Source organism: Piliocolobus tephrosceles, chromosome Y, assembly GCF_002776525.5.
Source record: "Piliocolobus tephrosceles isolate RC106 chromosome Y, ASM277652v3, whole genome shotgun sequence".
In the NCBI taxonomy this organism is placed as follows: Eukaryota; Metazoa; Chordata; class Mammalia; order Primates; family Cercopithecidae; genus Piliocolobus; species Piliocolobus tephrosceles.
In genome coordinates, this window is record NC_045456.1 from 13565111 (window position 1) to 13587012 (window position 21902).

At 42.4% G+C, this 21902-nt stretch overlaps 1 protein-coding gene across 1 annotated transcript in view; it reads right to left on the reverse strand.

The window, feature by feature from the left end:
- Positions 1-867: 867 nt before the first annotated feature.
- Positions 868-21902, reverse strand: part of CLCN4 (chloride voltage-gated channel 4) — an 80362-nt gene continuing 59327 nt past the window's right edge. Inside the window, exons 12-13 of the mRNA XM_023198728.1 lie at positions 17766-17982; positions 868-5025 (exon numbers count right to left, since the gene is read on the reverse strand). Of these exons, the coding sequence (XP_023054496.1) occupies positions 4935-5025; positions 17766-17982 (308 nt within the window). The 3' untranslated portion in view covers positions 868-4934. The remainder of the gene's footprint in view (positions 5026-17765; positions 17983-21902) is intronic.

The window sequence follows — 21902 nt, forward strand, 5'->3', positions numbered from 1 at the left end:
TTGACCAGAGCCCTGACTTCCAGTCTTGCTGTCCAATAGTCAGAATGGTTTGTGGACAACCCAAGTCAAATCATGTCACTCCTCTGAATTCCAGGACTTTACCTGGTCCTTCAAGACCCTGAAGCATCTGCTGTGTCTACCCTCCTCCCAAAGGGAAAACAAACCCAACTTCAAATACCCCCACTCCCATCCCAAGGCTGCAGCCATCCACCCCTGGTGGGGCCCCAGCAGGCTAGGCCCATTTCCACCTCAGGACATTTGCACTTGCTGTCCCCTCTGCTGAGGCTATCCTTTTCCCAGCTGTATCCCCAGCTGGTCCCCTCCCCTAACCAGTGGGGACTCCTCTAACCACCAGCCACCCATATTAAATAGCACCTCTTCTAGGTCAAGGATCTGTGGGCATCCTTTGTTCCTTTCTTTTCTTTCTTTCAAATTTTCTGTAAAGTAGAAAGTTTTCACGAAAAAAAAAAAACTCATATGAAAAGACATAATTCAACCCTTGTGGTTCCCAAATAAATAGAAAATTTGCTCTTGAAAGAAAGGATGAAAGAATGAATGAATGTTAGACCATTGCCCAAGCTGTACTCCCCAGCCTTCACACAGGGCAAACACAGATGGCCTGAGGACAGTGTTCCTACCCAATCCTTGGAAACTGATAGCCTCAGTCTGAATTTTCATTTGGTCATCGCCCACCCAGCCAAGAACAAGGAATTTTAAAGCCGACCTAATGGACTTCACAATCTGTATGCCAGTCTTAAGATGGGTCTTTAACTTTACTGGATAGTTCTACCAACTCATGGGGACCAAGTTTCCGGAGGTTCTACTGCGTAGAAACACACTGTGAAATCAGTATCTCTTCCATTTACAACATGTTTGTTGCGGACTCTGTGCTTATTTTATTTTTAAAAATAGAGTTGAAACATTTAATATTTAATAAGGTGCCAACATTTACACCGAGTGTTACAATAAAAAAAACCCAACACGTTGCTATGTGGTCATTCCAATACCAAATGTGAATATATCTCATCAAAGTCACCCGGAGGCTCATTCCCAGCACCTCTAGGATAGCAAATAAATAGTTATTACCGCGACGGTGAAAATAGGGTCTGCTTAATGTTTCTCAAGTCAGATATATAGGCTTTCTCCTCACGTAAATCATTTCAAAGGCTAGAAGCTTAGTCTGATAGAACACTGCCCATACAAAATTAAAATGAAAGCATAATATTACAATTATGTGGTAATTCAATAGTTCTCCTTGGGTTTCTCATCTTTTCCAGCTCAGCATCTAATAATGAATACTAAGTAGAATTCGCACATGTTGGTAATTTAAGGTAATCAGTTCTCACCTAAGTGACACAAACTGCTCTAAAATTTTCCATTTCTGTGACTTATTAGGCTCAAAATCTATCTATTTACACATCTCCTTTGTAAGGTCTTTGGGAAAGACTGAACAAAGAACTGAGATTATCCAGTTCCAAGTAACAGTAAGCACTGAATATTGAATGACTTCGACTTCTAGCACATTCTGCCTTTCCCTAAAAGCCACATGAGCATCTGCAACCCCAGGGGATGCACTAAAAACCACTTAGAAGAAACACACGTCACTTCTAGGGTGCCCTTATTTGGTGCTTTTGTACAACACATTTCCTCAGTGAGAGCAAGAAACACGTGATGTGTGTCATGAAAGAGCTCCTTTCCCATGATGTGTTGATGGTTTTTTATGTAAATACCTGATTCAGAAGGAATCCAGAAAGTTCCACAAATATCCAAAGCCTTTGGTTCTGGAAGAGGAAAAAAACATTATTCTGAAAGATGCTTATTTCACCTCCATGTCCCCGTGCTGTTCATCAGATCACCAGATAAAGTGGATAGAAGTTCTGCATTTGGAAAGAGCAAATACCCTCGGGATCCCTACCCAAGTACATTTACAAGAGACAGTGCATGGCAGCATGTTCCCCATAGGGTTTGTCTGAGCCCCCAGGCCCCTGGGCGAGTGGACCACATGACTGAGTTAGGACTCCATAGAAGGAAGACAGTTTGCTGTGGTAGTCTCCACCGCAGACTCCTCATCCTTGACCTTAGTCTACCTGTCCAACTTTGACCTTCTATTGAGGAGAGCCTGAACCCCACAATAAATCAGAGGCTCAACTTACAAAAGAAAGTAAGACTGGGTTGTTTCAGTTAAGTAACTCTTCCAACTGTTTGCCATGAATTCGCAGATATCTCTACTCTAAGCACTGGGGAGGACACAAATCCCAAGTTCCCCCTCAGTGACCTTGGCCCACAAGCATATTTTCCCTTCATTCCCCTCCATGGCCTCAGCCAGATTAGAAAGAAATGCTGTGGTTTCACTGACCTTTGGCTATCTTTTCACTGTTTCATGTTCCCTTTTGAAGCTGCTCGTTTCAGCTAAAAGGACCTCCTGGATTCTATAAAGCCAGGCTATAACTAATACTCTTTCCCAGCACACGCTGGCTCTGAGGAGACCACAGGGGAATAAGAGGGGAACTACATGAAGTGGTCATTAAGACTTTTTAGGATTTAAAGCCCAGGAGAATCCAACTTCACTTGTAAATGTTCCGTAGAAACCACAACACCAACACTAACATTAAGACCTGTTACTTGAGGCTTACGTACTATAAATATGACAATGAATTTTATTCTTTTATAGGACCAAGGATTAAATTCTCTACTATTGACTGGACATTGTCACACTGAGGTGGCTACTTGATGTTATTTTGGAAGGAAGGGGTCAATGAATTACACAAATTTTCTTAGTGTGTCAGCATGATCTGACTTAAAAATGTCTTAACCCAGAGAAAATATATATTTTGCATATTAATCAGAAGTTTCATAGAAACCCATTTGTAGCTAGGTTTTTGTCCAACATGAAAATTCTTATTGGAGCTAAGAAATTATGGATTTGGGCTGGGAATTCTAGGTCAAATCTGAGAGAAGGGGTGGGGAACAGGAAGGTTAGAAGAGCATTTACAGGGGTTTGGCAAGAATGAAAACAGCAAGGGCAATGACAAGGACACGATGATGGCATCCGATACAGCAAACTTCCCCTCCTGAAGACCAACACTCTTCCTTAATAAGATAATATGAATTTCGTTCAGAGAGTAATGTGACTAGCTCAATATTTTCCTTCCCACACTAGTGTGTGGCTAGGGGGAGCCACGTGACAAACTTCCAGTCAATGCATACAAGCTGAGCATCTCTGGGGAAGCTTTGCTTTCCTGATAAACATTGTACCTAGTTGCTTGCCTCTCCCTTCCTTCCTCTTCCCGCTTAGAAAGCAGGCATGATACCTGACAGTTCAGGAACCATCTTGCAACTCTGAGGCAATAAGCCAGAGGACAAAAGGTGAAAATGGTGAAAAAGAAATAGCAACTGGATGGGGATCCCAATGATATTATGGGGACAGTCCTGGAGTACCCCCTCTCAGGGTTCTTATTCAGCCCTTCAGCGTTTGCTGGGTTTTCTGTTATTTGCAGCCAAATACACACCTAAGTGATGCAGCACTATCCAGTGACAATGAGATTGAAAAGGATGAGGGGCACTTAGTGAAAAGGAAGGGACAAAGACTAAAGAGAAAGGGCAAGTGGGATAATCTTACTTATACAGATCATATGGTAGACCTAATACATAGCTTAATTCCTTCCCACTTCAAGACCAAAATCCTGACTAAAAGAGTAAATGTGTCGTTAAGTTCAAATACAAAGATGCCCAGTGCTCAAATTGGCTGTATAAAATTTAATGCTGTCCTCCTGCATTGTGATTGCTAGTATGAAGTGCATGCTTATACATTAAAACTGGACGTTTTGCATCCTACAGAGAAGATAATGGAACAGATTTAGAATCAATTTAGTATTTCTCTTGCAATCCATTTAGAGGGATTCCAAAGGAGCACTCGTATGTCTCATCCTCTCCATGGCCGTATCCGATAAGACCTGAGAGGAAAAACAAGTAGTAACATTGGGTAGCCTGTTTGGACTCTTGCATATGCTACTTGGAAATGAAAGCACACTTATGGCAGGCTGGGGGCATACTGGCTATGGCCCATGGAAGTGCTGAGCTGATCAATATTGAATGCATGGGCAAAAGCAATAAATAAATGAAGCAAATACAATGCAGATGCAAATCAATGATCAGGTGAGTATATCCTCAAAATAAGGATGTGTCCCTTTGTACGGGAGAAGACACAGCACAGTACTATATGCTCCAATAGTTCATCGTGCAGTCCCAGGATGCCAGTCTTGCATAGAGAAATGATTTCTTCACACTCATCATGGCAGGCACCCCTGATGTTGGTTCAGAAACTGATGGATAAGCCAGATAACAGGCTGAGAACAGGAGCAAGAAACGGGATGGTTGTGAGTGGACCCACTGGTATACTTGCAGCTTTCACTGTGTTCAAATTTTCTTTCTTTCTTTTTCAACAGAGTAAGTGCAAATGTCTTTAGTATGATTCAGTAACATAGCAGCAAAACTTCAAGAACCAATAAATAAGGACACTGACATGCTGATACCCCTTTGTCTTTTGGACTCAACACTTCACGTGTGTTCATAAGTTACAAACATCAGCCTTGAGCAGAAGGGGTAAAAGTTTCTTGAGTCAGCATTCATGCTCCACATACTTGTACAGATCACATCATTTACATCATTTACCCACCCACATGCCCCCACAGCAGTAGCAAACTCATTAGGAAACACAGCTTGAAACTCATACGGGGTTAAAGCTATAAAATGTCTACTCATTGATGTTTTCGTTTTTGTTTTTAAAGGTTTCATCCTTCTTCCCCGCCTTTCAAATAAAGCTTTTGTTTCCGCTGTCCCCAATGCATGATCTTTCATTGGGATAATAACATATCATTTATTTCTTTTTAAATGACACAGTCAGTGTTTTTCTGAAAATAATTGCCACCTTGTTGCTAATTAAACATGATGGATTCGGGGTCCTGGTTTGCCATCTGGGCCATATGTCTCAGAACATCCTTTTTTGTGATGATGCCAAGAAGTCTTCTGGAGAAGAAACAAAATAGAGAAAAGAGGTCAGCCTTGCAGCAATGACTCATCCCTCTCCCTAAACCCCAGTGCCTTTTCCATGTGGACACAGAGACAGACAACATTTCCCAGCCTCCCTTGTGGTTAGGCAGAGCCAATGGAGGGAGCACTGGCCAATGTCTATGGGTGGAGGTGACAGATGCCGCTCCCAGGTCTCCTGTGCATTTCTCCCCACTCTCTCTTCTCATCTGGCAGCCAGAGGCACAGGAGCCAGTGAAGGGCTCTGAGGATTGACTTAGGAGCCACCAGATTCAAAGACCCAGGTCCAGAGCCCACCTGCAATCCACACTGGATGTAACATGTGAGAAAAATAAACCTTTATTGCATTAGGCCACAGAGATTGCAAGCTTGTTTATTAAGGCAGTAAACCTATGATGACTACTATATCCTCTTAAATTTCAAGACTATAATCAATTTTAAAAGGGTTTATGAACGGCATTGTCAAAACTTGACCACACCACAGGAATTCCAAGTATAAGGTATTTTAAGTAAAAGAAATTTTAAGTACAAGATAAAAAGTGATTCTATTTGTAATTCTATCTTACTGGGAGGATAAAGTTTGACATCTATCTCTGACTACATATGTAAATTGCCTCCTCTTCCAAAATTCCATTGCTTTCAACTTATAAAAAGAATGCCACTTCCCAGAGTCCATTGTATGGGACCACCAAGACTGTATATCACACAATGCCAAGGAGCACTGCTCACAAACACTGCAGTGGAAATTGTGCCCTCTGGAGTATACAGTGCACATTTGCACAATCATTCATAGCAAGCCTTGCTTCATTATTTTACTAAATGACGACCTGCAGGAACACATCATGCCCCTTGGGTAAAATGAAAGGTCTGAGAGAAGGAGAAGTGAAAAACTTCTTTGGAAAAAAAGAAGTTCCATTGCCACATAAGTTTGCAAAATACTACTCACTGTATCTCCACTGTACCCCCCAGAAAAGGAGTATGGGGAAGCAAACTCTGGTAGTTTCACATTAAAATACTGTATAGTATTAAACCCATTAAAATAATGGTTTTCTACTCTGTGTAGTATGATAATATACAAAAAAAAAAAACCCAGAAAACATACTGTCATTTATTTAATTAAGGCAAAATTAGTCAAATTTATCTCTTAGTGAATATGAAAAGGGGATGTAAGTATTCTAAGCAGTATTCAAATCAGTTACACTTGGTGAAATAGACGCTGATTAGTGAAACTGTCAGGCCAGAATTCTGACTTTTTTGACTCTGACTACACTGGACCTTAAACAGTCTTGGAAAAGGTATCCGTTTCTTGTGTTGGTTTCCCCATCTATCACACTGAGGGAGACAGCAAATAAGGCCCCTTCCCCTCCAACTCACAGCAACATCTTTAGGAGAGAGTAAAATAGTGAGAGAGCATGCTAAGCAAACAGAATAATGACAATATAATTTGCAAAAACATTAAAAGAATATGTCATGACCCTACAGTGATTGTTTTTCTTAAATGGGGAGGAGTACTTCATAAACGTAGGAAGCAGGACAGAATTTGACAATTAATACTTTGCAACCCCCAATGTAATAATTAGCTTAGCCAATAATTATTAATGGATACCAAAATCATTGGGTGAATGGTTGCTGGAAAACAGAAAATTCATGTGGTCTCAAAGTACTTTTCTACAGATTATGAACAAAGAGAAAAATGTCACTTTACAATGGAGGGTTCTGGTCATCACCACCTCATCCAAGCAATGGAGCTTATCATCAACAAAGTCAGAAAAGCAGACTCTATAACATTACCTATGTTGGAATGCTGCCAAAAACAACTTAAGCCAAATTGAATCATTAGGAAGTAATCAGACCCAGAATGTGAGACTACTGGTCTGGACTCTTCAAAGAAGATCTTTGCATGTAACAAACCTGCACATGTACCTCCTGTATCTAAAATAAAAGTTGGAATTATTTTTAAAAATCTCTGTCATTAAAAAAAATAAATAAATAAAACAAGGCAGGGAACTGTTCTAGACAAGAGACTAAAAAGGCAAAACGACACAATGCACAAACTTTGATGGAATTCTGAGTTGACATTTGAATGAATATCAACTGGATATTGGATGATATATTAAGTTATTGTTAATTTTACATCATTATGGTTTGGTAGTTATGTAAAGAAAATGTCTTAGAAGATGTGTGCTTCATTCATAATTGCCAAAACCTGGAAGCAACCAACATGTTCTTTAGTAGGTGACTGGATAAACTGAACTGTGGCATATCCGGACAATGGATATTCTTCAGCAATAAAAACAAAAGTGCTATCAAGTCATGAAAAGACCTGGAGGAAAATCAAAACGTATATTGCTGAGTGAAAGAAGCCAGTCTGAAAAGGCTACATACTGAATGATTCCAACTACATAATACACAACATTCTGGAAAAGGATGGAGACTATGGAGATAGTAAAAAGATCAGTGGTTGTCAGGGTTTGGGGGTGGAAGAGAGGGATAAATAGGCAGAGCACAGGGGATTTTTAGGGCAGTGAAACTACTCTGTATCATCCTGTAATGGTGGATACATGATATTATATATTTGTCAAAATCCACAGAAATATATGACACAGAGTACACTCTAAAGTAAATTATGGATGTTAGTTAATAATAATGTATTGATATTGGTTCATCAATTACAACAAATACAACAGTAATGCAAGATATTGACAACAGTGGAAACTGAGGGGGGAGAAGGGGATATATGGGAACTCTGCACTTTTTGCTCAATTGTTCTGTAAACCTAAATGTTGTTATAATCCTGAAACAAGACCTACCTAAAGGAAACAAATGTTAGTACTCTTCTTTGCAGTGAGATGCTGAGTTCTCCTGGGAAAACCCATCTGTGAGTATGAACACAGTTGACAGATTCAAGGTCCAACAAGGGCTCTGGTCTCCTCACACAGGAAGGTTGCTGGGTCCAGCTGGCAGAGCATGAAAACATTTCTTTCCATTCTGATTTGTCTTAGTTGCTTTGGGCTCAACTGTCATAACGAGGGCCCATTGCAATCAATCAACCAGAGATACACATTTTCTCAAGGGCACTGTTACCCAATACTTTGCCAAATCACCCTGCTCCTATGGTTGCAAAAGCTTTAGTGGGCCCCGGTCTCATCAGAGTTGCCCTTTTGCTTTGGCAGCCATGTATTGCTGCTGAGAAGAGCAGTCCAGGCCTCCAGACCTGAGGCATGTCAGAGCCTTAGAGGCCCACATAAGAAATAAAGGTTTCCCAATCAACAAAGTGAAGAGACAACCCACAGAATGGGAGAAAACACTAGCAAACTACCCATCTGACAAGGGATTAATAACCAGAATGTATAAGGAGCTCAAATAACTCTATAGGTAAAAATCTAATAATCTGATAAAAAAAACGGGCAAAATATTTGGATAGACATTTCTCAAAAGAAGACACACAAATAGCAAACAGGTGTATGAAAAGAGTACAGTTGGATAGTTTGTAACACAAAGGGCAAATGCTTGAGGGGATGGATACCCCATTCTCTATGATGTGATTATTATACATTGCATGCCTATAACAAAACATCTCATGTGTTCCATAAGTATACACATCTACTATGTACCCACAAAAATTTAAATAAATGTTTTTAAACAAGGTTTCCTCCCAGGGTCAGGTAAATTTTTGTTCTAGCTCTGATGATTCTAATTAATTTCAAGAAAGCCATGATAGTAGGAAAGGTGGCTTTGTTACTGGGAAGGGCCTCTGTTTACAGGCAGATAGGAGTCCCCAGTGAGGCCCCTTCCCATGCAGTAGCAATGAAATTAGTCCCAAGCTGGGCCCATAGGACTCCTTCCACCCATCCAGCCCTCCACCTGGGAAGGCTTTACGCAGGGTTTCTCCACCTTGGCACTAGTGACATTTAGGCTGGCTAATTATTTGTTGCAGAGAGGCCATTCTGTGCACTGTATAACATATAGCAGCATCCTGGGCCTTTATCCACTAGATGCAGCAGCATCCCCATCCCCCATCATGACAACCAAAATGTCTCTAGACAATGCCAAATGTCTCCTGTGGAGGGGGGACAGGATTGCCCCTGGTTGAGAACCACCAACCAGATTAAAAAGTATTAAAATGGTTCCACACCAGTTGGTTTATAGCCACTGAGCTAGACACCCTGGGATGTCCCCTGCCAACCTCATACCTTATAGAACTGCAGCGAACTCCCCACAATTCATAACAAATGAGTTCATCATCTGGCACCAGCTCTTAAATACTTTCACTGTTACTCCCAGCCAGGAGCTTTCAGACACAAATAGACCTCTGTGGGTGAATCTATAATATACCATGAACATAGGACACAGGAATCCCATTACCTGGCCCCATATCCTCAGTATTTTACTGAACAGGTATCCCAAAATGCAGCCATTCCAGGAATCTGGATACTTAAGGATGCTGCCACATATCTTCCCATAATGCCCAGGTCTACCCCCCACTGTTGTTGGTCCCAGAGGGTGCTGTACAGAGGGGATTGATGTCCTCAAGGGTTAGGGTCAGCTGGCAGGGTTCTCCATCAAAGGTCCTCCCAGCACCTGGCAGCTGATGGTGCCTCAGGAGATAGGAGACCTGTAAGAACCCAGATGGGACTGGCTCTGCAACCAATTCCCTTTAACCTTGAGCAGTGTTTTGCTTCTTAGAGTCTCACCTCCTCATCTGAAAACTAAAGGGAATGGGGGAGGGGGGAGGAGGGGATGGAGGATGGTTAATGGGTACAAAAAATAGTTTAAAAGAATGAATACAATCTAGTATTTGACAGTGCAACAGGGTGACTACAATCAATAATTTAACTGTACATTTAACAATAACTAAAAGAATTGGAATGTTTGTAACCCAAAGGATAAATGCTTGAGGTGATGGAGACTCCATTTACCCTGATATGATTATTATGCATTACATGCCTGTATCAAAATATACCATATACCCATAAATATATACACCTATGTACCCACAAAAATTAAAAATAATTTTAAAAAAAGAAAAAAAGGGAAACCAAATGTCCATCAACTAATGAATTGATAAGCAAAATGTGGTCTATCCACACAATGCAAGATGATTCAGCCCTAACAAGGAAAGAAGTATGGAAATATCTTCAGTGTGGACGAACCTTGAAAACATGATGCTCTTTGGGAGGCCAAGACGGGCGGATCACGAGGTCAGGAGATTGAGACCATACTGGCTAACACGGTGAAACCCCGTCTCTAGTAAAAATACAAAAAAATTAGCCGGGCATAGTGGTGGGTGCCTGTAGTCCCAGCTACTCGGGAGGCTGAGGCAGGAGAATGGTCTGAACCCGGGAGGCGGAGCTTGCAGTGAGCCGAGATCACGCCACTGCACTCCAGCCTGGGCAACAGAGCGAGACTCCATCTCAAAAAAAAAAAAAAGCAAGCAAGCATGATGCTCAGTGAAAGAAGCCAAACACTAAAGGCCACATAGTGCATGACTGTATTGACATGAAATGTCCAGAATAGGCAAGTCCACAGAGACAGAAAGAAGTAGAGTAGTGGTTGCCAAGGGCTGTGGTATAGGAGGTAATAGCTAAGGGGTGTGGGGTTTCTTTTTGGGGTGATGAAAATGATCTAAAATTGTGGTGATGAATGCATAACCCATTTTCTACTAAAAACCACTGAATCATGCATTTTAAATGGGTGAATTGTACGATATGTTAAATAGGAGTGGTGAGAGAGGGCATCCTTGTTTTGTGCTGGTTTTCAAGGGGAATGCTTCCAGGTTTTGCCCACTCAGTATGATATTGGCTGTGGGTTTGTCATAAATGACTCTTATTATTTTGAGGTATGTTCCATCAATACCTACTTAATTGAGAGTTTTTAACATGAACGGATGTTATTTTTATCAAAGGCCTTTTCTGCATCTATTGAGATAATCATGTGGTTTTTGTCTTTCATTCTGTTTGCGTGATGAATTACGTTTATTGATTTGTGTATGTTGAACCAGCCTTGTATCCCAGGGACGAAGCTGACTAGATCGTGGTGAATAAGCCTTTTGATATGCTGCCAGGTTCAGTTTGCCAGTATTTTTTTTTTTGTAATTGAGGATTTTTGCATCAATGTTCATTAGGGATATTCGCCCTAAGTTTTCTTTTTCTGTTGTATCTCTGCCAGGTTTTGGTATCAGGATGATGCTGGCCTCATAAAATGAGTTGGGGAGGAGTACCTCCTTTTCAATTGTTTGGAATACTTTCTGAAGAAATGGTACCAGTTCCTCTTTGTACCTCTGGTACGAAGAATTCAGCTGTAAATCTGTCTGGTCCTGGGATTTTTTGGTTGGTAGGCTATTTATTACTGCCTCAATTTCAGAATTTGGTCTATTCAGGGGTTCAACTTCTTCCTGGTTCTGTCTTGGGAGGGTGTATGACTTCTTCCTGGTTCTGCCTTGGGAGGGTGTATGCATCCAGTAATTTATCTATTTCTTCTAGATTTTCTAGTTTATTTACATAGAGGTGATATAGTATTATCTGATAGCTGTTTGTATTTCTGTGGGGTCAGTGGTGATATCCCCTGTATCATTTTTTGTTGTGTCTATTCAAATCTTCTCTCTTTTCTTCTTTATTACTCTAACTAGCAGCCTATTTTATTAATTTTTTCAAAACAACAACAACTGGATTTGTTGGGTTTGACTTTTTGAAGGGTTTTTTGTGTCTCTGTCTCCTTCAGTTCTGCTCTGATCTTGCCTATTTCTTATCTTCTGCTAGCTTTGGGGTTTGTCTGCTCTTGGTTCTCTAGTTCTTTTAGTTGTGATGTTAGGGTGTCGATTTGAGATCTTTCTAGCTTTTTGATGTGGGCATTTAATGCTATAAATTCCCCTCTTCACACTGCTATAGCTGTGTCCAAGAGATTCTGGTATGTTGTCTCTTTGTTCTCATTGGTTTCAAAGAATTTCTTGATTTCTGCTTTAATTTTATTATTTACCCAGGAGTCATTCAGGAGCAGGTTGTCCATTTCCATGTAGTTGTGTGGTTTTGAGTGAGTTTCTTTAATCTTGAGTTCTAATTTGATTGCACTGTGGTCTGAGAGACTGCTTGTTATGATTTCAGTTGTTTTGCATTTGCTGAGAAGTGTTTTACTTCCAGTTATGTGATTGATTTTAGAGTAAGCGTCATGTGGCACCAAGAAGAATGTATATTCTGTTGTTTTTGGGTGGAGAGTCCATATAGCCTAGAAAATCCTAAGCAAAAAGAACAAAGCTGGAGGCATCATGCTACCCAACTTCAAACTGGGTAGCATGATGCCTCCAGCTTTGTTCTTCAAACTATACTACATGGCCACAGTATCCAAAACACTACAGTACTGGTACATAGACCAATGGAACAGAATAGAGATCTCAAAAATAAGACCACGTATCTACAACCATCTGATCTTTGACAAAGCTAACAAAACAATCAATGGGGAAAGGACTCCCTATTTAATAAATGGTGCTGGGATAACTGGTTAGCTATATGCAGAAAATTGAAACTGAACCTCTTCCTTATACCTTATACAAAAATTAACTCAAGATAGATTAAAGACTTAAATGTAAAACCCAAAACGATAAAAAGCCTAGAAAAAAATCTAGGCAATACCATTCAGGACATAGTCACAGGCAAAGATTTCATGACGAAAACCTCAAGAGCAATTGCAACAAAAGCAAAAGTTGACAAATGGGTTCTAATTAAACTAAAGAGCTTCTGCACAGCAAAAGTAACTATCATCAGAATGAACGGACAACCTACAGAATGGGAGAGAATTTTTGCAATCTATCCATCTGACAGAGGTCTAATATTGCAGAATCTACAAGGAACAAATTTACAAGAAAAAAACAACCCCATCAAAAAGTGGGCAAAGGACATGAACAGACACACTTCTCAAAAGAAGCCATTTATATAGCCAACAAACATATCAGAAAAAGCTCCACATCACTGATCATTAGAGAAATGCAAATCAAAACCACAATGAGATACCATCTCACATCAATCAGAATGGCAATTATTAAAGTCAAGAAAAAACAGATGCTCGTGGGAGTGTGGAGAAACAGGAATGCTTTTACACTGTTGGTGGGAATGTAAATTAGTTCAACCATTATGGAAGACAGTGTGGTGATTCCTCAAAGACCTAGAACCAGAAATACCATTTGACCTAGCAATCCCATTACTGAGCATATACCCAAAAGAATATAAAGCATTCTATTATAAAGATACATGCACATGTACGTTCACTGCAGTACCATTGACAATAGCAAAGACATGGAACCAACCCAAATGCTCACCAGTGATAGACTGGATAAAGAAAACGTGGCACATATGTACCATGAAATACTATGCAGCCATAAAAAGGGATGAGATCATGTCCTTTGCAGGGATATGGATGGAGCTGGAAGCCATTATCCTCAACAAACTAACACAGGAACAGAAAACCAAACACCGTATGTTCTCACTTATAAGTGGGAGCCAAACAATGAGAACACATGGACACAGGGAGGGGAACAATACACACTGGGGCCTGTCGTGGGTGGGGGAGGGAGAGCATCAGGATAAATAGCTAATGCATGTGGGGCTACCTACCTAGGTGATGGGTTGGTAGGTGCAGGAAACCACCATGGCACACGTTTACCTATGTAGCAAGACTTCACCCCCTGCACGTGTATCCCAGAACTTTAAATTAAATTTAAAAAAAAAACAGAACAGTCCCCACTGGAGAGCCTGCCTTGGGTAGCACCACTTAAAGTGGATTATGTCCATGTTCCTTAGTAGATAACAAGCTCCTTGGCTTTTTAAAAAACAATAACAACAAAAACACTTTTTGTGCCCCCTACAGTTCCCAGCTAAAATAGATGCTCAATATAATGTTGAATAAACCAATGTTGCTTTGAAAAAAATAAGACTTGTTAGTGTTTGCAAAGTGATAACTATAACACACACATACGTACATACACACACACACACACACACACACACACACATACATACACGGAACCCTCCCATATCTACAAATCCTGGTCTTTGTTTCCCTATCTTCACCCTGGAGACAGTATCAAAAGATCAAGTATTTGCGTTCTGAAAACCTCCTTTTAAAGCTCTGTGACTGTAATGTCTAAAAGTTAAGTTGATTATAACAGCGCTAGGGAAATATGAATTCAGGAGCTGCCTTGGGTTCGGGCATAAATTGTGCCCTGGCCTGTGATGATAATTATCACAAAAGAAGAAAGCCGAACATCAACCCAGAAGGAGGTAACATCAAATCCAGCAGGCTTCGTTAGTGGCATGAAATGTCCTATTTGATTTAAATCAAGTGTTTGAACTTCCAGCCCCTTTGGGTAGTAGTTCAAGCAAATTCAGTGAATTATAAACGACCGGATCTATGACCAAGGACATAATTCAGATTCGAGCAGCTGGGCTCTTCTGCGAAAGCTACCCTGTCCAAGCCCCTGTGGACCACCTAGCAGGGCTTGGGGAAAATCTGACACCGCTTCCCTTACTCACTTTTCCTTTCTAGAACTTTCATAGGGAAAATCTCACCCACATTCACTCCTAGCAACTGGAGGCTTCCTAGATTGTGGCATTCTAATTCCTGGTCCAGTCTTATGATGCCCCTTGAACCCCAGACCTGAGAAATGCTGCAGGTAATCCAGGCCAGTGGTGGAGCTCAGGCTAGTGGCCATCCCGAGTAGGGAAGGCACAGGGTGGCCGAGCACATCAAACATGAGAGCTGGCCAGAGACATGCCTGACCTGGCAAGAAGCCCAAGGAGATGAAAGGCCCCGCAGACAAGGATCCCTTGCCAGCACTAACGCAGCAGCATCTGTGTTTGTTTAAAAGATGTAGAGTGAGAGAGAGTGCAATTTTGCTTTCTTGAAGCACATTCGGGGCCAATTTTGGCACCCAGATCTTCACAGGAAGACCTCATGGGGCTCTGTGAGGTGTGAGTGGGCATTAAGGGCAGAGTTTCCTGACTGAACTGAAATTCCAATGATAACTGACATTGGATTATTGTTTTAATGGAAAGGAGAAATTGCTACACACTTGAGACAGCATGGGCAATCACAGTGGTATTTATACCAAGTATAATACTGGAAACTCAAGTGCATCAATCGACTTCAGTGGTTCTCAAGGTGGGGTCCCCAGACGGACAGAAGCAGCATCACCTGGGAGCTTGTCAGGAGTGCACATTCTTGGGCCTCACCCTAGACCTCCAGGGATCAGTACCTCTGTGGCAGGGCCCAGAAATCTGGATTTAACCCGGAAGTTTAATCCTCCAAGGCATTTTGATCCACACTCAAGTTTGAAAAACCACTTGAGCTTCTTTAAAATTCATCAGCAGAAACGATCCCTAGCCTTGTCAAACACAAGGACTCATTTATTTTTCCCTATTGATTGCACCTCCCACATGCAAGACACTGCTCTCTCTGTAGTCAGAGCTAAGGAGGACGCTCACTCTGCTGGCCAGGAGTTCTCTGGGTAAATTTGCAAATTGCAGAGCCTGTGGCCCCGTGTGCTTGCTACCAGGACAGCAGGAAGAAAGCAGAACGAATAGGATTGCTCATTTAGCTATACAGGGACATCCAGTCCAAGGTGGCTCAACTGCACAACTAGTGACATTTTGGGCCAGATGTTTTATTGTGGAGCTGTCCGGTACACTGTAGGATGTTTAGCAGCATCCCTGACCTCTACTCACTAGATGCCAAATAGCATCCCTCCCTCCAGTCATGACACCCCAAATTGTCTCCAGACATTGCCCAATGTCCCTGAGAGGTAAAATCATCCCAGTTGAGAACTGCTGTGTTAGAGTGTGCCAGCTCTGGAAATATAAGCTATATTAGATAGTTGAGCCTCTGGAGTCTATAAAGGCCTAAACTTTATTAGGTACCAATGTCTCCAGAACCCATTGCCTGCCTCCTACTCCCAGCCCATAAAGGAATAAAATGGGCAGATATAACCCTAGGTTCCAGGCTACCCTGACCAAGCCAACCCCTTCCCTTACACAAGCTTCTGATACCATGGAACTTGGGACACTCAGAGGCCAAGGAACGGCCTTTAAGGAAGTGCACCTCTGGTGCTACTACAGTGGACCCTCGATCGTTGCATTGTTGATTTCCTGATTTGTGACAACACAAAACAAAAGAGGCAGCAGGGACAATGCCATGGGGTCATGAAATCTCTCCATTCTCCAATCATGTTTATTTCAAAAACAAAGTTGTTTCAAACAAATTGATATATTAGGAACAATCTGACCATAATATGAATTTTACCTTTGCTTATGTGTGATTTCATCCATGAGAAACTCTAGGCAAATGCAGAGAACTGTACCCAGATGAACCCAGTGAGATCAGCATACACAAAATGCACGTGCCCAGCCCCCAAACATCCACAAGCAACCTCAGTTCATGCATGTGTGAGGAGCCATGCCCATCCACACCTGCTGTGACTATCTCCCCTTGAGTTCAGGTTCCTCTCCTTCCACCCCTTCCCAGTAACTCATAAGTGGCAGAGCTTGCGAAACCCACCCCGCAGCCAACTTCAGGCCTTTTTAAGATGAAGTGACGTATTTCTGTTGTATCCCTGTATTTCTTTTTCTTTTCTTTTTTTTTTTTTTTTGAGACGGAGTCTCACTCTGTCGCCCAGGCTGGAGTGCAGTGGTGCAATCTCGGCTCACGGCAAGCTCCACGTCCTGGGTTCATGCCATTCTCCTGCCTCAGCCCCCCGAGTAGCTGGGACTACGGGTGCCCGCCACCATGCCCGGCTATTTTTTTGTATTTTTAGTAGAGACGGGGTTTCACTGTGTTAGCCAGGATGGTCTCAATCTCCTGACCTTGTGATCCACCCGCCTCGGCCTCCCAAAGTGCTGGGATTACAGGCGTGAGCCACCGCGCCCGGCAATATCCCTGTATTCTTAACCATTTAACTAATGTGTAACATGGTACTACCACTCTTCTTTTTACAAGACACGGTCTTGCTCTGCTGCCGAGGCTGGAGTGCAGTGGTGCAATCCTAGGACACTGCAGCCTTGGATGCCTGGGCTCAAGTGATCCTCCTGCCTCAGCCTCCTGAGTAGCTGGGACTATGAGCACACCTGGCTGATCTTATAAAAATGTATTTGTAGAGATAGGGTCTTGCGACTCAGGCTGGTCTCGAACTCCTGGGCTCAAGTGATCCTCTGCCTCAGACTCCCGAAGTGCTGAGATTACAGGCACGAGCCATTCATGGCACCTGGCTTGGTACTACCATTCTTATTACATTCTCACCTCTTTTATGTCATGTATCACTGATGAAGTTTTTGACTGTTGTGTACCTAACCCCATTTTTCCTAGAAGTCCTGTGGTTTGCATGGATCACTTTTTGCACAGTGCTGTGATTTTGAGGACCGCATATATCATGTTATAGCAGAACCTCCTCCCTAAGCCAAGTGTCACATGTCGGTGGGGAGGGGTAGAAAAGCAATGCCAACCCCTTCTCCTGTGGCTCCGCCCCTTTTTACTCAACCTCCCTCAGCCCAGGCAGCAGTCCAAACTGGACCGCCCCCTTCCCTGGCTACACGGCTGCCCAGCCCTAAGTCCCAAGCCCCCTGTACATTTCCTTCTCAACACATTCACCACAGCTTACTGCCATTCTCTGTCAAGGACTGTTCCACTCTGTGGCCCTCCACATCCTTTAGGTCATTCTGGCCACATGTCCGGCTACTCACCCACTCCGCGTCACCAGGCACTGCCGGAGCCCCAGTTTCCGGAAGATATCCACCACTGTTTCCATTGGGGTGTGGTCTGTGACTGTAAACGGGCTGAGGTTCAGGATGCGCCTCAGCTTCAGGGGATGTGGGCTGTTGGCCGGCAGCTCGGGGGGTTCCTCCGTGAAGTACATGATGGAATTGCTCACAATGCCCTCCTGCCTCTGTCTGGCGTTCTCTAGAATGGGGTGAGCAGGAACAATAAGCCACACAAAAACCCCTTGCTGAGCAACTCCCCACCCCACACTCACACACAGCATCTAGAATCCCACAGAAAAGAGGTTTGGAGGATGAACCACACATTCTTAGTAAGGGGCTTTAGCCAAACATCTGTGGAATTGGCATCTCTCTGCAGCTAATGCTGTGTGAGGGTCCCCTGCTGTGACCGGATCATTTGTTGCCAAAGTCTGGCAATATGGGCCTGACCCAGATGGCCCCTTTGGGGACATTCACTGCTTCCCCCCAGACTCCAGGCACCCCAAACGGCCCAGGGCCCTCCATTCTGGCTTTCCTTATGCTCCTTCACCTCATCACGGGCTGGAGTTTGATGTGACAAGAAACTTACTTAGCTGCCCAATGACCTTAATACATTGTTTTTCTTTTTATGAACTAACTTATAACTGGCCCAAATGGTATTATGAATCCTGGGAGGAACAAGAAATCAATACAGCCAGCCCAGGCTCACAGCCCAGAAATGCAGCTCAATCCCAAATGCGACCCTTGGGTCCAAAGAAACAACCCCAGAAAAGCTGCATCCCCCCCACCCCCCCACCACCCTTCGGATCTCCTGTCTTAAAAATGGGCCATTTTGTGGATCTCTCAAAGAAAGACAGTAAAACTGTTATGGTAGCAATTAGCCTATTTCTGTCTGTAGAAAAAGCCATGTGAAAGAAAGTTGAAGAAAAGTAGGGTAACAGGAACTCATTAGAAATACAGCTTAACGCGGTGCTAGAAACCCAGGCTATTTTAAGTCACACATGAAATAAATCCATTGGTCTCAAGATATTTCTCCAAGGCGATTTTCCTTCTGTTGGAATTTTAATCTTTCTTTTGGTTCATGGGAAAAGGTTAGGGAAAATGTACAGCAAGGCTTGCTTTAAAATGGATCCTGGTTTCCATAATACATTTCTTGCCTTCTCAAAGACTATCACTCACCTATATCGTTCTTTCAAAAATAAAATTCTAACTGCCTCCTCTAAGGCCATTTAGTGCAATAGAGTACTCTAATGGAAAACTGGCAGCATTTGGGGTCAGGCTGAGTCTGAAAAAGGGTCTCTGTTTAAAAGAGGAACAGAGGGCCTGCTGGGCAAATGCCTGCACATTATATGGGTCAGGTTAAATCAAGTTACATCAAATGGGGTATGATTCTGCCACAAATACCAGACGACTTTGATGCACAACATGTTTTCAAACATAGACTGTTTGATATATACTACGTACTTCTCTCCTAAACCAAGATGTTTCTGTCCTTACCCACTAAGACAGGGAGGCAACTAGCAACACATACTTATTTGCTCATTTCCATAGACCAGCCGATTCTCTTAAAGTCCCACTAACAGGATTTCCATCAATTTCAACCACTGAGTGAATGTCAGGGTTGGATCAAGCCGCAAACCCCAATCGAGAGTTGATGACACGGATTTGCTGAACCCCTTCTTAAACCAAATACAATTTAATAAATGGTTGATCCACTTGCTACAATAAAATAAATAACATGCTTATATCTCCTTTGAACCTACTGATTGGGTTAGAAGCCCCGATTCTAACAGCTACTAGCTCAATGAACTCTTGCTCACCAGTGCACTCCCAGCGCCTGGACAATGCCTAGCACACAGTAGACACAAAACAGATATTTGTCAAATGCACATATGAATGAATGAATGAGTAGGTCTACTAAATGTCAGTGTATCTGGTTCTGCCTGCCACATAAAACTGAACCTATCTCACATAGGAGGCATCAGAAAGGAAAGCCCACAAGGTATTTACTGCCAAGCAAAAATATAGGCATCAGCTAGAGTCAGAGCCAGAGGCCTGAGCTATACACCTTGCTATTCCCACAGTGGCGACTGCTACTCTCCTCAGAAAGGTTCTGCTAGGCCACGTTGGAACTCTATTACAGACTTACAGGAGGCTTCAAACTTTGTGGGTAGAGGTGCTAGGAACAGGCAAAAGCCTATGAATGGAAGAAGAACCAGCAAGAAAGCTCTTTGCAACTCTCTACTAGGTGAAACATCTACTCTCAGTTTGGATCAGAAATCATCAAACACCAAAATGCCTTCATGTAAGTTCACAGAGGGTAGAGGCAGTGTGCTGTCATCCCTGGACTCTGAGCTTCTAGGATGGTATCAGCACATGGTGGACACTTAAGAAATATTTCCTGTGTGAAAGGATAAACCAACTAACTCCTCACCCAAGGGATGAGCCAGTGCTACAAGAAAAGAGACCCACAGACCCCAGGAACACTTGGGAGTCTGTGTTGAAGAAGAAACCAAAACAATACAACCGAAAATGCATCTTCTTAAAAGAGCTAAAAGACAAAAAGGTAATTCACTAAATATCAATCATGTCTTCTTTGGTGATAAGAACGTAGGTAGCTTTTTAAATGTTTCCTTTTGCTTCTGATTTCTGATTTCCCCAATATTTGGAGTATTATTTTCACTTTGAAAAAATGTAATAAACTTCATTTTTAAATGTTTTAAAAATAAACTGTCTTTAAAACTGTCTTTAATGTAGGAGGTTTGTCATATATTCTACTAGAATGAGTCTCAGTGGCCACAGCTCTTGAAAAAGAATGTCCATTTTAGGCCAGGCACAGTGGCTCATGCCTGTAATCCCAGCACTTGGGAGGCTGAGGTCGGCGGATCACTTAAGGTCAGGAGTTCGAGACCAGCCTGGTCAACATGGTGAAACTCTGTCTCTACTAAAAATACAAAAATTAGCCATGCATGGTGGCATGTGCCTGTAGTCCCATCTACTCAGGAGTCTGAGGCAAGAGAATTGCTTGAATCTGGGAGGTGGATGCTGCAGTGAGCCGAGATGGCGCCACTGCACTCCAGCCTGGGAAACATCGCAAGACTTAGTCAAAAAAAACAAACAAACAAAAAAAAAGGAGTGTACATTTTATGAGCACCTGCTAAGGTTACTCAACTTAACATGCCATTTCCTAGAAGCAATATGTTCATATGCCAGATGTACAGATGGTAAATAATAAAGTGTAAGAGGAATTTCACAAACTATGTGATAGGCCAAGACATTTTTCAAAATTGGAAATAATCACATATTCGTTAGGCTATTGAGTGGCTTTAGAGCAATGGTTCTCAACGGGGAGCAATTCTGCCCCCACCCTCAGGGGACATTTGGCAATGTCTAAAGACATTTTTGGTTATCACAATAGGAAAGGGGAAGTACTCCTGGCATCCAGTGGGTGGAGCCCTGGGATGCTGCTCAACACCCGAGAGTACACAAGACAGCCCCACCACAGAGAATCATCCAGCCCCAAATGTCAGCGGCACTGAGGAGGAGCACTCCCACGTGAATTGTGTTTTTAGGGAGGTAATAGTCTATCATCCTGTTAATTAAAAATGCTTAGCCAGGCATGCTGGTGCGAGTCTGTAGTCCTAGCTTCTCTGGAGGCTGAAGCAGGAGGACTGCTTGAGCCCAGGAGGTAGAGGCTGCAGTGAGCTATGATCGCGCCACTGCACTCCAGCCTGGGTGAAAGAGCGAGACCCTGTCTCAAAAAAATTTTTTTAAATGCGTCCATAAGACAGATATAATTAATGAGATAGGTTAAAATGGAAAATTGAAAGCAACCACAGAAGTAGTACAAAGATAAGATAAAAAAGTAAAGACTATACAGAAGAAAAAGCAGATTATTTTACAAGTTATTGTCTGTCCACTAAAGCATGGAGAAGTCCCTCTGTGTGTGTATGTATATACATAAACATCCCCAACAGAAAGATGCAGATGACACCACTGTTCTCCATGACCTACTCCAGTGACTAACAGCCCTCCCGGGCAGAAACCTCTTTCTCCCTTGTCTGACAGATCTGACACTTAACTTCTTGCCATTGAAAATAATGGCAAAAACCGCAATTACTT